This window comes from Peromyscus californicus, unplaced genomic scaffold (genome assembly GCF_007827085.1).
Source record: "Peromyscus californicus insignis strain IS unplaced genomic scaffold, ASM782708v3 Scaffold_3__1_contigs__length_106647218, whole genome shotgun sequence".
NCBI classification, from domain to species: Eukaryota; Metazoa; Chordata; class Mammalia; order Rodentia; family Cricetidae; genus Peromyscus; species Peromyscus californicus.
This window is the reverse complement of record NW_026294551.1, coordinates 74,122,450-74,135,915: the sequence shown is the minus strand read 5'-3', so window position 1 is coordinate 74,135,915 and position 13,466 is coordinate 74,122,450. Positions and strand designations below refer to the sequence as shown.

The following is a 13,466-nucleotide window of genomic DNA, read 5'->3' as shown; positions in this document are numbered from 1 at the left end:
TGTGACCCCAGCTATTTAAAGCCAGTGCTGTATAGCAAAGCCAAGATATTGCTGGCTGAAGGATTGTCCAATAGTTTTGTGACTCATAAAATGTAGATTCTATTGTTCTTGGTATAGATGTATACAATATTGACATGTAATACAGTTCTTTGAACTAGTGAAGTGTTGTGGCATATGAAAGGCCATTGCTCTGTGTATTGCAAAGCAAACATAATTAAACAATGTTTTACATCAGACCAGCTTTTACAGATAAAAGCTGTATCTAACTGAAGAGGAAGAATTCGGAAACAAAGACATGACAGCTCTGTCTCAGACCTTCTCTGTGTCTATTTTCAGGTGACTGTGAATCACTGAGCCATGGGAATATGGCAGAATGCCTCATCTATAGATGGGTTCATCCTCTTAGGTATCTTCTCCCAGAGCCAGACTGACCTGGTCCTCTTCTCTGCAGTTATGGTGGTCTTCACAGTGGCACTCTGTGGGAATGTGCTCCTCATCCTCCTCATCTACACTGACTCCCGACTTCACACTCCCATGTACTTCTTCCTCAGTCAGCTCTCCCTCATGGACCTCATGTTGGTCTGTAACATTGTGCCAAAAATGGCAGCCAACTTCCTGTCTGGCAGGAAGTTCATCTCCTTTGCAGGTTGTGGTGTACAAATTGGATTTTTTGTCTCTCTTGTGGGATCTGAGGGACTCTTGTTGGGACTCATGGCTTATGATCGCTACATGGCCATTAGCCACCCACTTCACTATCCCATTCTTATGAGTCAAAGGGTCTGTCTCCAGATTGCTGGGAGCTCCTGGGCTTTTGGGATCCTTGATGGAATAATTCAGATGGTGGCAGCCATGAGCCTGCCCTACTGTGGCTCAAGGTATGTAGATCACTTTTTCTGTGAGGTGCCAGCTTTACTGAAGCTGGCCTGTGCAGACACATCGCTTTTTGACACCTTGCTCTTTGCTTGCTGTGTCTTCATGCTGCTCCTTCCCTTCTCCATCATTGTGGCTTCCTATGCTCGCATCTTGGGGGCCGTGCTCCGTATGCACTCTGCTCAATCCCGGAAAAAGGCCCTGGCCACCTGTTCTTCCCACCTGACCGCTGTGTCTCTCTTCTACGGGGCAGCCATGTTCATCTACCTGAGGCCAAGGCGATATCGGGCTCCCAGCCATGACAAAATCGTCTCTATCTTCTATACAGTTCTTACTCCTATGCTCAATCCTCTCATTTATAGCTTGAGAAACAGGGAGGTGATGGGAGCACTGCGGAAAGGGCTGGACCGCTGTAGGATTGGCAGCCAGCACTGAAAATTATGGTCTAGTGCTTGGCTGTGTTACCTGCTGCTTGCATATCATTGGTAAGTCATCTTTGTTTCGTTAATCTCTGTTTCCTTATCGATAAAGGAGACTCATGACACTGGACCTCTCACAGGGATTTTGTAGGGACCCCTTTACATGAATTGAAAACTTTACAAAGGAGCATTGCTTCACTATTATTGTTATTATTGGCTGTTTATAACATCCTTCAATAAAATTTACTTTATTTCTTAATTATTCTTGGTAGCAGTTGCCTTTTATTGAGTGCTTGCTAAGGACTGGGATTGTCTTATTCCAGTCTGTATTATTTGATAGATAATTCAGGATAAGAAATGTGGGTATCTTAAATGGGAAGTTTCCAGATGGTAGGAACTGAGTTTCTATAATACTTGAATAGTTTTAGCTTCCTCTCTGTGTTCTAGTAGAGGCTTTAGAAACTGCCCTTTAAATTTTTGGTTAGGGGCCAGTGAGATGGGTCAGCAGGTAAAAGTTTCTTCCACCAGGCCTGACCACCTGAGTCTGATCCCAGGACCCCCACTGGAAGAGGAGAACCAACTCCCATGAGGTGTCCTCTGACCTTCACACGCATTCCAGGACACACATGGACTTGACATACATACAGAGAAAAAAAAAATAAATGTAATTTACAAGAACATGAGTGGGCATGTCTTTTAAAATTTGGGATATTTGCTTATTTGAGTCCTTTGCCCATTTTTAAGTTGAGTTTCAATTTTTTCATGAGTTAGAGTTCTTTGTCTGCTGCAGAGACTGTGACCTTACAAGACATGTGAGGTGCAGATATTGTCTCCCATTCCCTAGGTTGTCTTTTTTCTTTGGAATAGTAATATTGATGTACAAAAGTTTTTAGGATTTTTATAAAGTTCAATTTATGTATTTTTTCTTTTGCTGTGGCTTTGACACCATAACTGAGACTCCATTGTCAAATTCAAGGTCATGATTACTGACATCCACATTTTAAAAATGTATTGCTTCCAGTCTTATAGTCAGTTCATTGATTTACGTTCAGTTCATTGTGCAGATCATGCCATGTAGAGGTTGAACTTCATCCTTTTTTTCATGTGTATGGATATCCAATTGTTCTAATGTTTGTTGAAAATGCAGACTTCTTCCTCCACTGAATGACATTAGCATCCTTGCCAAAAGTCAGTGCGTCATGAATATGTGGGTTTATTTCTGAACTCTAAGTTCACTTCCTGTTTTCTTTCTATCCATCTTTATGCCAATACTGAATTGTTTTGATTACTGCCATACCACTGTTGGATATTGTATTTTGAAACTGGGGACCGTGAATCCTCCAACTTTGATCTTATTCGATATTATTTTGCTATTAGACTTCTGAAGTTTTCCATAAATTTAAGAACTGATTTTTCCATTTAAAAATTTTTTGATAGCAATTGCATTGGATTTGACAAAACTATACTTTGAGTAGTTTTGTCGTCTTAACAACATCATATATGTCAATCTGTAAATATTGGAAATCTCTTTGTTTAGCTAAATGGTATACTTTTATCTTGGGTGTCTAACTGGACTATGGAATGCTCAATAGGACAGATTTCACATCTTGACTGTAAACCTAGCCAACAACTATGGGAAAGGTCCGACTCAAGAGGAGAGCCTGCTACTGCCATTTTCCTAAACCAATATGAAGTTGTTGAGACAAGGTCTTACTATGCTGCCCTGGCTGACCTGGTACTCGCCATATAGACAAAGCTGACCTCAAAGGCACAGAGCTCTGTCTGCCTTTGCCTCCTGAGTATTGGGATTAAAGGCGTGTGCCACCATGCCCAGCCCTCAATAAAATTTCTAACCGAACTTAAATATTTATCTGTATGCCCACAAATGAGTATAGCTCTCATTCCTCATCAGAGAAGCTTCTTTTCTGCAGCAGATGGAGCCTATTAGGGAGATCCACAGCTGGTCAAAATTCAGAGAATAAGTGACTATGGGTGCCCAGCTCCACATAATCTATAAGGCAACTCCGACACCCAATGTTCAGGAAAAGTCATGGAAGAGGGAGAGGATAGATTATGAGAGCTAGAGAACCAGGATTCCTGCTACTGTAAACAAGCCCAGCATAGTGACAATGTCACTTGACATGCTAATGTGGCTGAGGAAATTTCACAATGCCTCACCCCTAGATGAAGAGCTTGAGTCAACCAATGGCTGCTGAGAGTGGGAGAATAAATGTCTTTTTTCAGGGTGAGCTCCCTGATAGGTTATGCAATTCTAAGTGTCAGTCCTAAACACATGTATAGAGGCATAACACTAAATGGGTTCAGTAGGAAATACATGTGTGTGTGTGTGTGTGTGTGTGTGTGTGTGTGCGCGCGCGCGCGTATCTATAAATATATATCTATATATAGAGAGATATGCAATTTGTACATACATGTAACAATAATAACTAAAGACAAAGAGATCATGAATTTTAGGAGTGGGAGGACATGGGAGCAATTTGAGAAATAATAGGGAGGGGCAGAAATTAAGTGAATACAGTATTCATATACCAAAATTTAAAGATAAAAAATTTAAATGGAAAAAAATCATACACCATGACCAAGCTGATTTCATCCCACAGATGCAATGTTGGTTCAACATGAGCAAATCAGTAAATGTAATACAGCATGTAAATAGAATTAAGGAGAGAAATCAACAATTGTCCCAACAGACACAGAAACGGGCCTTTGACAAAGTTCAACATTCTTTCATAATCAAATCCCTGAAGTCACCAGATGAGCAGGGACATGCTTCAATGTAATAAAGCCCCCCGACCCCTGCCCACACACACGCGCGCGTGTGCGCACACACACACACAGACACAGACACACACAGACACACACACACACAGACACACACACACACACACCAGCTAAGCAATGACAAACTGAATGCATTTCCTCTAAAGCCAGGAATGAAACAACATGGCCACCATCACTGCTGTTCTAGTGCTGTAAACATTAGAGCAGGAACAGGAGAAAGAGAGAAACAGATACAACCAGGAAAGAAAGAAAGCAGAGCATCTCTGCTTGCAGATCATATGATTAAAAGGCTCTACTGACTCCACCAGAAAACCCTTTAATCTGAAAACCACTTCCAACAGAGTGACAGGGTACAAAACTGGTATACAAAAATCTAGCTTTTCTACACACCAATAACAAACTTGCCAAGAAAGAAATTGGGGTGGAGGAAGGGCTGGAGGAATTCCACTTACAACAGCTTTAAAAAAACAGGGGCTGGGGAGATGGCTTCCTTAAGAAACTACTTGCTGTGTGTTTGGACCCCCATCACACACATAAAAATCTGGACACCTCCCCCCCACACTCATCTGTAATCCATGGGCTGGGGAGGTGGAGACTGACAGGGTCTTGGAGCTTACAGGTCAGTTGGACTAGCTGAATCAGAGAGCTGTTTGTTTGTTTCTTTGTTTGTTTGTTTTTGAATCAGGGAGTTTTACTTTCAGTGAGAGACATTGTCTCATAAAATAGGGTGGCGAGTGACTGAGGAAGACCCAGTTTCACACACACTTGCTCACACTCACGCGTATGCAGGCATGCTAATATATACACAAAAAGTAGGAATAAATTTAACCTAAAGGAAGCAAAAGACTACTACAATTAAAGCCTTAAAACACTGAAAAAAATTAAAGAAGATGCTAGAGATGTAAAGATTTCCTATGCTCATGGATTGGTGGAATTAGTGTTATGAAAAAGTGGGTTTTTTTTGTTTTTTTTTTTTTTTTTTTACCAAAATCAGCCCATTGGTTCAATGTAACCCCCACCAAAATTCCAAGTACTTGCCGGGCGGTGGTGGCGCACGCCTTTAATCCCAGCACTCGGGAGGCAGAGCCAGGCAGATCTCTGTGAGTTTGAGGCCAGCCTGGGCTACCAAGTGAGTTCCAGGAAAGGCGCAAAGCTACACAGAGAAACCCTGTCTCGAAAAACCAAAAAAAAAAAAAAAAATTTCCAAGTACTTTTCATAGAACTAGAGAAAATAATCCTAAAATTCACAGAGAATCACAAAAGACTCCAAATATCCCAAACATTATTCAGCACAGAGAGCAATACAGGAGTGGTTACAGTGCCTGATCTTAAACTATGCTACAGGGCCATACTGACAAAAACTGCATGGTTTTAGCACAAAATCAGACATGTAGACCAACAGACTAGAAGATCCAGAAATAAACCCACACAGCTGCAGCCACCCAATTTTTGACAGAAGTGTCAAAAATACATTGGGAAAAAATGACTTCTCATGATCTCTGTCTCTCCCCTCCCCCCTTCTCTCCCCTCCCCCCTTCTCTCTCTCTCTCTCTCTCTCTCTCTCTCTCTCTCTCTCTCTCTCTCTCTCTCTCTCTCCCTCTGTATTTTATATGTGCACCTGTGCATTCATGAAATGACCAGAGAAAGATGCTGAGTGTCCTGTCACTCCCCACTGTATCCCTTTGTGGCAGGGTATCTCACCGAAGTGGAAGATAGGCACTGGCAATCAGTAAGCCCTGGAAATCTTCCCTCCACAGCTCTGGGATTACAGGTATGGGCCTGGTCACATATGGCTCAACCACAGTTCCTTTAATAGATGGTGCTGGGAAAATCGGTATCCTCATATAGTGGAATGATACTAGGTCCATTTCTCTCACTGAATCAAGTCAAAACTCTTGACATAAGCCCTCAAACTCTGACATGGCTAGAGAAAAGCAGAGAAGGAATGTGTTGAGATACAGCATGTGGAAGCACTTTCTAAAAAGGCTTCCAAAAGCACAGATACAATCCAACTGACAAATAGGAGAACACAAATAGGAGAACAGCTTCCGTACAGTACAGGAAACAATTGTTAGAGGAAAAAAACAACTGAGGGGCTAGAAAGATGGCCCAGTAGTTAAGAACTCTTGCTACTCTTGAGGATCAGAGTTCAGTTCTCAGCACCCACATTGGGAAGCTCCTAAGTACCTAGAACTCTAGCCTCAGGGGAGCTGATGCCTTCTTATAGCCTCCACGAATACCTGTAGTTGTGTGTACACCCTCCCCAAATATGTATTTGAAATAAAAAAGAAACTGAAATAAAAAGAAATGGCCTAAAAAAACTTTGCTAATTGTACATCAGACAGGGGATTAATATCCTGACTATATAAGGAACTCCTAAAATGAAGCACACAAAAATCCAAATCATCCAATTAATAACTGGCCCAATGAACTGGCCCAAACAGCTCTCCAAAGAAGAAATAAAAATGGCCAATATGTATTTGAGAAAGGGTTCAACATTCTTAGTCATCAAAAAATGCAAATTGAAACTTCACCGGGATTTCAGCTCTCTCCAGTCAGGGTGAGCACCATCAAGAAAGCAAATAACAATAGGTGCTGGTGAGGATGTGGGGAAAGATCCCTATACAGTGCTGGTGGGGATGTGGGGAAAAGGAGATCCCTTTATAGTGCTGGTGAGGATGTGGGGAAAGGAAATCCCTATACAGTGCTGGTAAGGCCTTAGCTTGACTTGTTTCTTGCCAGCTTTCCTTAGCTTATTCCATCTACCTTTTGCTTCTGGGATTTTCCTATTCTCTTAGTTCTGTAAACCTTACTCTTACTCCATGGCTTGCTGTGTAGCTGGGTAGCTGGTTCCTGGAGTTCTCCTTCTTCTCTGACTGCTTCTTCTTTTCTCCTCCCAGATTTCTCCTTCTATATATCCTCTCTGCCTGCCAGTCCTGCCTATCCTTTCTCCTGTCTTGCTATTGGCCATTCACTTTTTTATTAGGCCATCAGGTGTTCTAGACAGGCACAGTAACACAGCTTCACAGAGTTAAACCAATTCAACATAAACAAAAGTAACACACCTTAAAATAATATTCTCCAACATTTACCCCTTTTTGTCTAAATAAAAAAATGAAATATTTTAACTTTAACATAAGACTGTACTCAATAAGAACAATTACCAAGTAAAGATTATATTTATAATGTAATGAATTCCAGTTCCTTTGTGTCTGGCAAATTAAAAGAAAATACTCCATTACCTATCTTATCTTAATGACTCTAAAGTTTTATACCTAATTACTCTCTATCATAACTAAAGAAAACTGAAACTGTAACTATCTAGTCTTCAACTCCATCATAGACCCAGAAGGATGTAATATTATTTAACAACAGAGACATTTGGCTGCCTGGACAGTGGTCCACAGTTCCTCTGCAAAGTTGGGGGGCATCCATCTTCAGTCTATGGACCCAAAATATCTGGCAAACTTTTCAGTGAAGCAGGAAATTTGAAGGATTGTCCTGCCTTGTTTTGGCAAAGTTCAGCAGTCACTTTCCTGTGTATCCTGCATGTCCAGTCTGCACAGCACATTGTCGGCGGTCAAAGGCAAGAGCAGTTTCTTTGCCCAGTGCCTAACTTTGCCACAGTGAAAGCAAACTCCATAAGGAGTTTCTTCAACACCCATCATCTTTGAAGTAAATTGGTGCTGCCAGGAGCAGATGTGTCTCATTGTTAGGAAAAACTTTAAATTAACAAAACATTTTATTTTTTTTTATTTTTTTTAAAATTGCTTATTTAATGTTTTTTTTTATTTATTTATTTTAATTTATTTTGCAATACAATTCAGTTCTACATATCGGCCACGGATTCCCTTGTTCTCCCCCCTCCCGTCCCCCTCACCTTCCCCCCAACCCCCCCCCCCCCCATTCCCATCTCCTCCAGGGCAAAGCCTTCCCCACAGACTGAGGTCAACCTGGTAGACTCAGTCCAGGTAGGTCTAGTCCCCTCCTCCCAGGCCGAGCCAAACAATCCTGCATAGGCCCCAGGTTTCAAACAGCCAACTCATGCAATGAGCACAGGACCCGGTCCCACTGCTTGGATGCCTCCCAAACAGATCAAGCCAATCAACTGTCTCACCCATTCGGAGGGCCTGATCCAGTGGGGACCCCTCAGCCATTGGTTCATAGTTCATGTGTTTCCATTCGTTTGGCTATTTGTCCCTGTGCTTTATCCAACCTTGGTCTCAACAATTCTCGCTCATATAAACCCTCCTCATTCTCGCTAATTGGACTCCCAGAGATCCACCCAGGGCCTAGTCATGGATCTCTGCATCCAGATCCCTCAGTAGTTGGATGAGGTTTCTAGCACAACAATTAGGGTGTTTGCCCATCTCATCACCAGAGTAGGTCAGTTCGGGCTGTCTCTCGACCATTGCCAGCAGTCTGTTGTGTGGGTATCTTTGTGGATTTCTGTGGGCCTCTCTAGCACTTTGCTTCTTCCTATTCTCATGTGGTCTTCATTTACCATGGTCTCCTATTCCTTGTTCTCCCTCTCTGTTGTTGATCCAGCTGGGATCTCCCGCTCCCCCAAGCTCTCTTTCCCTCGACCCTCGCCTTTCACTACCCCCACTCATGTCCAGGCTGTTCATGTAGATCTCATTCCATTTCTCTGTCATTGGATGATCCCTGTGTCTTTCTTGGGGTCCTGTTTTCCAGGTAGCCTCCCTGGTGATGTGAGTAGCAGACAAGTCATCCTTGTTTCATGTCTAGTATCCTGCTATGAGTGAGTACATACCATGTTTGTCTTTCTGAATCTGAGTTACCTCACTCAGGATGATTTTTTCTAGATCCATCCATTTGTCTGCAAACCTCATGATGTCATTGTTTTTCTCTGCTGAGTAGTATTCCATTGTGTATATGTACCACATTTTGTTTATCCATTCTTCAGTTGAAGGGCATCTAGGTTGTTTCCATGTTCTGGCTATTACAAACAATGCTGATATGAACATAGATGAACAAGTGCTCTTATGGTGTGGTTGAGCATTCCTTGGGTATATGCCCAAGAGTGGTATAGCTGGATCTTGGGGGAGATGAATTCCCAATTTTCTAAGAAAGCACCATATTGATTTCCAAAGTGGTTGTACAAGCTTGCATTCCCACCAGCAGTGGAGGAGAGTTCCCCTAGCTCCACATCCTCTCCAGCATAAGGTGTCTTCAGTGTTTTTGATCTTAGCCATTCTGACAGGCGTAAGGTGGTATCTCAGAGTTGTTTTGATTTGCATTTCCCTGATGATTAGGGATGTTGAGCAATTCCTTAAATGTCTTTCGGCCATTTGAGTTTCCTCTGTTGAGAATTCTGTGTTTAGTTCTAAAGCCGATTTCTTAATTGGACTGTTGGGCATTTTGATGTCTAATTTCTTGAGTTCCTTATATACTCTGGATATCAGTCCTCTGTCAGATGTGGGGTTGGTGAAGATCTTTTCCCATTCTGTAGGCTGTCGCTTTGCCTTGTTGACCGTATCCTTTGCTCTACAAAAGCTTCTCAGTTTCAAGAGGTCCCATTGATTGATTGTTTCTCTCAGAGTCTGTGCTACTGGTGTTCTATTTAGGAAGTGGTCTCTTATGCCAATGCGTTCAAGACTACTTCCTACTTTCTCTTCTAGCAGGTTCAGAGTAGCTGGATTTATGTTGAGGTCCTTGATCCACTGGACTTAAGTTTTGTGCATGGTGATAGATATGAATCTATTTGCAGCCTTCTACATGTTGATATCCAGTTATTCCAGCACCATTTGTTGAAGATGCTTTCTTTTTTCCATTGTACACTTCTGGCTTCTTTGTCAAAAATTATATGTTCATAGGTGTGCGGATTAATGTCAGGGTCTTCAATTCGATTCCATTGGTCCACATGTCGGTTTTTATGCCAGTACCAAGCTGTTTTTATTACTGTAGCTCTATAGTAGAGCTTGAAGTCAGGGATCGTGATGCCTCCAGAAGTTGTGTTATTGTACAGGATTCCTTTGGCTATCCTGGGTTTTTTGTTTTTCCATATGAAGTTGAGTATTATTCTTTCCAGGTCTGTGAAGAATTGTGTTGGTATTTTGATGGGGATTGCATTGAATCTGTAGATTGCTTTTGGTAAGATTGCCATTTTTACTATGTTAGTCCTGCCTATCCATGAGCATGGGAGATCTTTCCATTTTCTGACACCTTCTTCAATTTCTTTTTTCAGGGACTTAAAGTTCTTGTCATATAGGTCCTTCACTTGCTTGGTTAGTGTTACCCCAAGGTATTTTATGTCATTTGTGGCTATAGTAAAGGGTGATAACAAAACATTTTAAATGCCATATTCTATGGGTCTTTGGAGTATTTGAAGACCATCTATCTAAAATATATCTATTTAACCTAGAAAATAAACCTAACATATCTACAAATTTGATTGTTATAAATGACTACTGACCTATGTTTATTGGTTGTCCTATATAATTTATAATAATAGCTTTCAAAAACTAGAACTTTTCTGCTGTGGGATGTTCTCTATGCTGTGACTGTGTTGCTCTGATCGGTTAATAAATAAAGTGCTGATTGGCCAGTAGCCAGGCAGGAAGTATAGGCGGGACAAAGAGAGAGGAGAATTCAGGGAACAGGAAGGCTGGGTCCGTAGACACTGCCAGACACTGCCATGAGAAGCAACATGTAAGATACTGGTAAGCCACGAGCCACATGGCAAGGTATAGATTTATAGAAATAGGTTAATTTAAGACATAAGAACTAGATAGCAAGAAGTCTATCATGGCCATACAGTTTATAGGTAATATAAGCTTCTGAGTGATTATTTTATAAGTGGGCTGCAGGACTGCAGGGGCTTGGCAGGAACCAAAGAGAAACTCTCGAGCTATACTTTGCTTTATATTTTAAAATAAACTGCATAGATACAATACTTTAAACAAGAGTAGAAACACATAGCAATATGTGGTAACAAAAACAACCTTAATTTGTATCAATATACAAAAATCCTTTAAACAAGAGTAGAAACATATATACAGTATAACAAAAATAAATTTAAATTTGTATCATTATTCTATATTCCCCTAGATGGTAACAAATGTCTATAACCTACCAAACAACCAAAAACTACCCATACTCCCAACTCTTGGGAATGTGGGCATAGTTTTCTCAATATTGCTTCCTGTTGTCTGTGGAAGAAGTATCTTTAGGGTCCCTGAGAAAATTTTGAGATAATGACCAAGTCCTGGGAAGACCAGCAGTAACCTTTGCTGATATATATCACCTGTCAGAATTCAAGAGGTCTCCCCTGATTAAATCTGATCCATATTAACCCTGAAGGAATCCATAGCCTCTCAAAACTCTAAAGCATTTTTGATTTCCATTTGACAAATATATTTTTTGACTTCTTTTTAAAGTTAAGGCATTCCTAAAACATCTAGGTTGGCTCAATTTTGCAGTCCTGTTCACAATCCCATGTGTCCTAGCAGCTGTCTTTTGCTTCTCAACAATCAAAAAAAAAAAAAAAAATTCAAAATCAACACAATAACATACAGCACCCAGACTCCCTGTATATTTCCCATATCTACATGACTTATTCTTTTATATTTTACTTTATTTATCTCTTTAAAGACTTTACTTATTTTTAAACTATTAATTTTTTTCTATGACTATACCCTTTTTTTTCTTTTCTTATGCCTATGTATATTCTTAAACACACTATAACTTGTTTAGAGGTTTTTCCATCTGAACTTGTTTTTACTGCATGTCTTTTAGCCTGTTTTGACCATATGAGCAAATATTTAAACTGCTAAGCTGCATGGACCTCTCTGCGTGGCTTTGGCAGCTGGCTCCTCCCAATTCTCTGTTTGGAGGAAGCCAAGCTGAAAGCTCACTAACCGGTCAGAGGTTCATGCTGAGAACTACATTCAACCTTCCTAGAGCTCTAGAATGCTGATGCTTGCACTGTGGCAGGCATTTTTACTTAGGTTTTTTTTTGTTCCTGCTTAACTTACTAGCTGTTCAAGGGCTCTCTTGTCTGGTAGAAACTGTGCAGCAGAAACTCTTAAAGGAGCCGTATCCCCCTCCCCAGCTTTTTAAAAAGCTTTCTTAGGCCCTATGAAAATACAAGCACCACATTGGTACATCAAAATGTTGTTATTGATTTTTTACTCTTTGGGAGGGACTGCCACGCAGCTCCCAAATAAATCATACACAGAGGTTTATTCTTAATTATCAATGCCTGGACCTAGCTTGCCTTGTTTCTTCCCAGCTTTCCTTAATTTATCCCATCTACCTTTTGCCTCTGGGCTTTTCCTATTCTCTTACTTCTGTAAATCTTACTCTTACTCCATAGCTTGCTGTGTAGCTGGGGGGCTGGCCCCTGGAGTTCTCCTCCTTCTCTGGCTACTTCTTTTCTCTTCCCAGATTTCTCCTTCTATATATCCTCTCTGCTTTCGAGCCCCACCCATTTCTCTCTCCTGCCTTTCTATTGGCTGTTCAGTTCTTTATTTCAGACCATCAGGTGTTCTAGACAGGCCAAGTAATACAGCTTCACAGAGTTAAACCAAAGCAACATAAACAAAAGTAACACACCTAAAAATAATATTCCCCAACACTATATAGTGCTGGTGAAGATGTGGGGAAAAGGAGATCCCTATACAGTGCTGGTAGGATGTAAAATGATGCTGTCACTATGGAACTTAGCATGGATGTTCCTCATAAAACTACATAAGATGCAGCTATACCTCTACTGGGTATGTACCTAAAGGACTGAATCAACCTACCACAGGCACACTTTTACACCCATGTTTGCATCATTACAGTATTGACAATAGCCAAGAAACTGAACAAGCCTAGATGCCTATCACTAACTGGTTGGACAAAGTAAATGTGCTACATACATACAACGTAATTTTATTCAGATGTAAATGAAACTGAAATCAACTGGAGAACAACATGTTAAGTAAATAAACTAAGTTCAGAAAGACAAACACACCATATTTTCTTATTTATTCATTCAGAATTACATACATTATATTTTTTTTAGCATATTCTTCTCTGTCCCCCAGCTCTTCCCAAATTCCCACCAATGCACACACCCACCCACTTAATGTTGTTTATGTCTTTTAAAAGAAAAGAAAAAGCTCACAAAATAAGTATGGCATCCAATTTGCGTTGGTGTTGTAAGCATGGGGACTGCTCTGGAGTGTGGTTGATATACCTAGGTGTTACTCCATTGAGGGTAGCTGATTTTCCCACTCCCAGCTGCTCTCATCTGTGAATAGCTTCTTGGCTAGGAGCAGGACTTTGTGTCTACCTCCCCTCTTCTGTGCTGGGATTTTGTTTGGCTTCAACTTATGCCGGTCTGCTAAATGCTGCAAAGTTTTCTTT

General features: G+C 40.9%; 1 protein-coding gene across 1 annotated transcript; it reads left to right on the top strand.

Moving 5' to 3' along the window:
* The first annotated feature begins 357 nt into the window (after positions 1-357).
* Positions 358-1,305, top strand: LOC128122541 (olfactory receptor 56). The gene has a single exon (XM_052758194.1). It carries the CDS (start codon positions 358-360, stop codon positions 1,303-1,305), a length of 948 nt encoding a protein of 315 aa, XP_052614154.1.
* Positions 1,306-13,466: the final 12,161 nt, after the last annotated feature.

What these genes read in the sequence shown, in the direction of transcription:
- LOC128122541 (XM_052758194.1), top strand. Translation starts at nt 358, where the DNA reads ATGGGAATATGGCAGAATGCCTCATCTATAGATGGGTTCATCCTCTTA.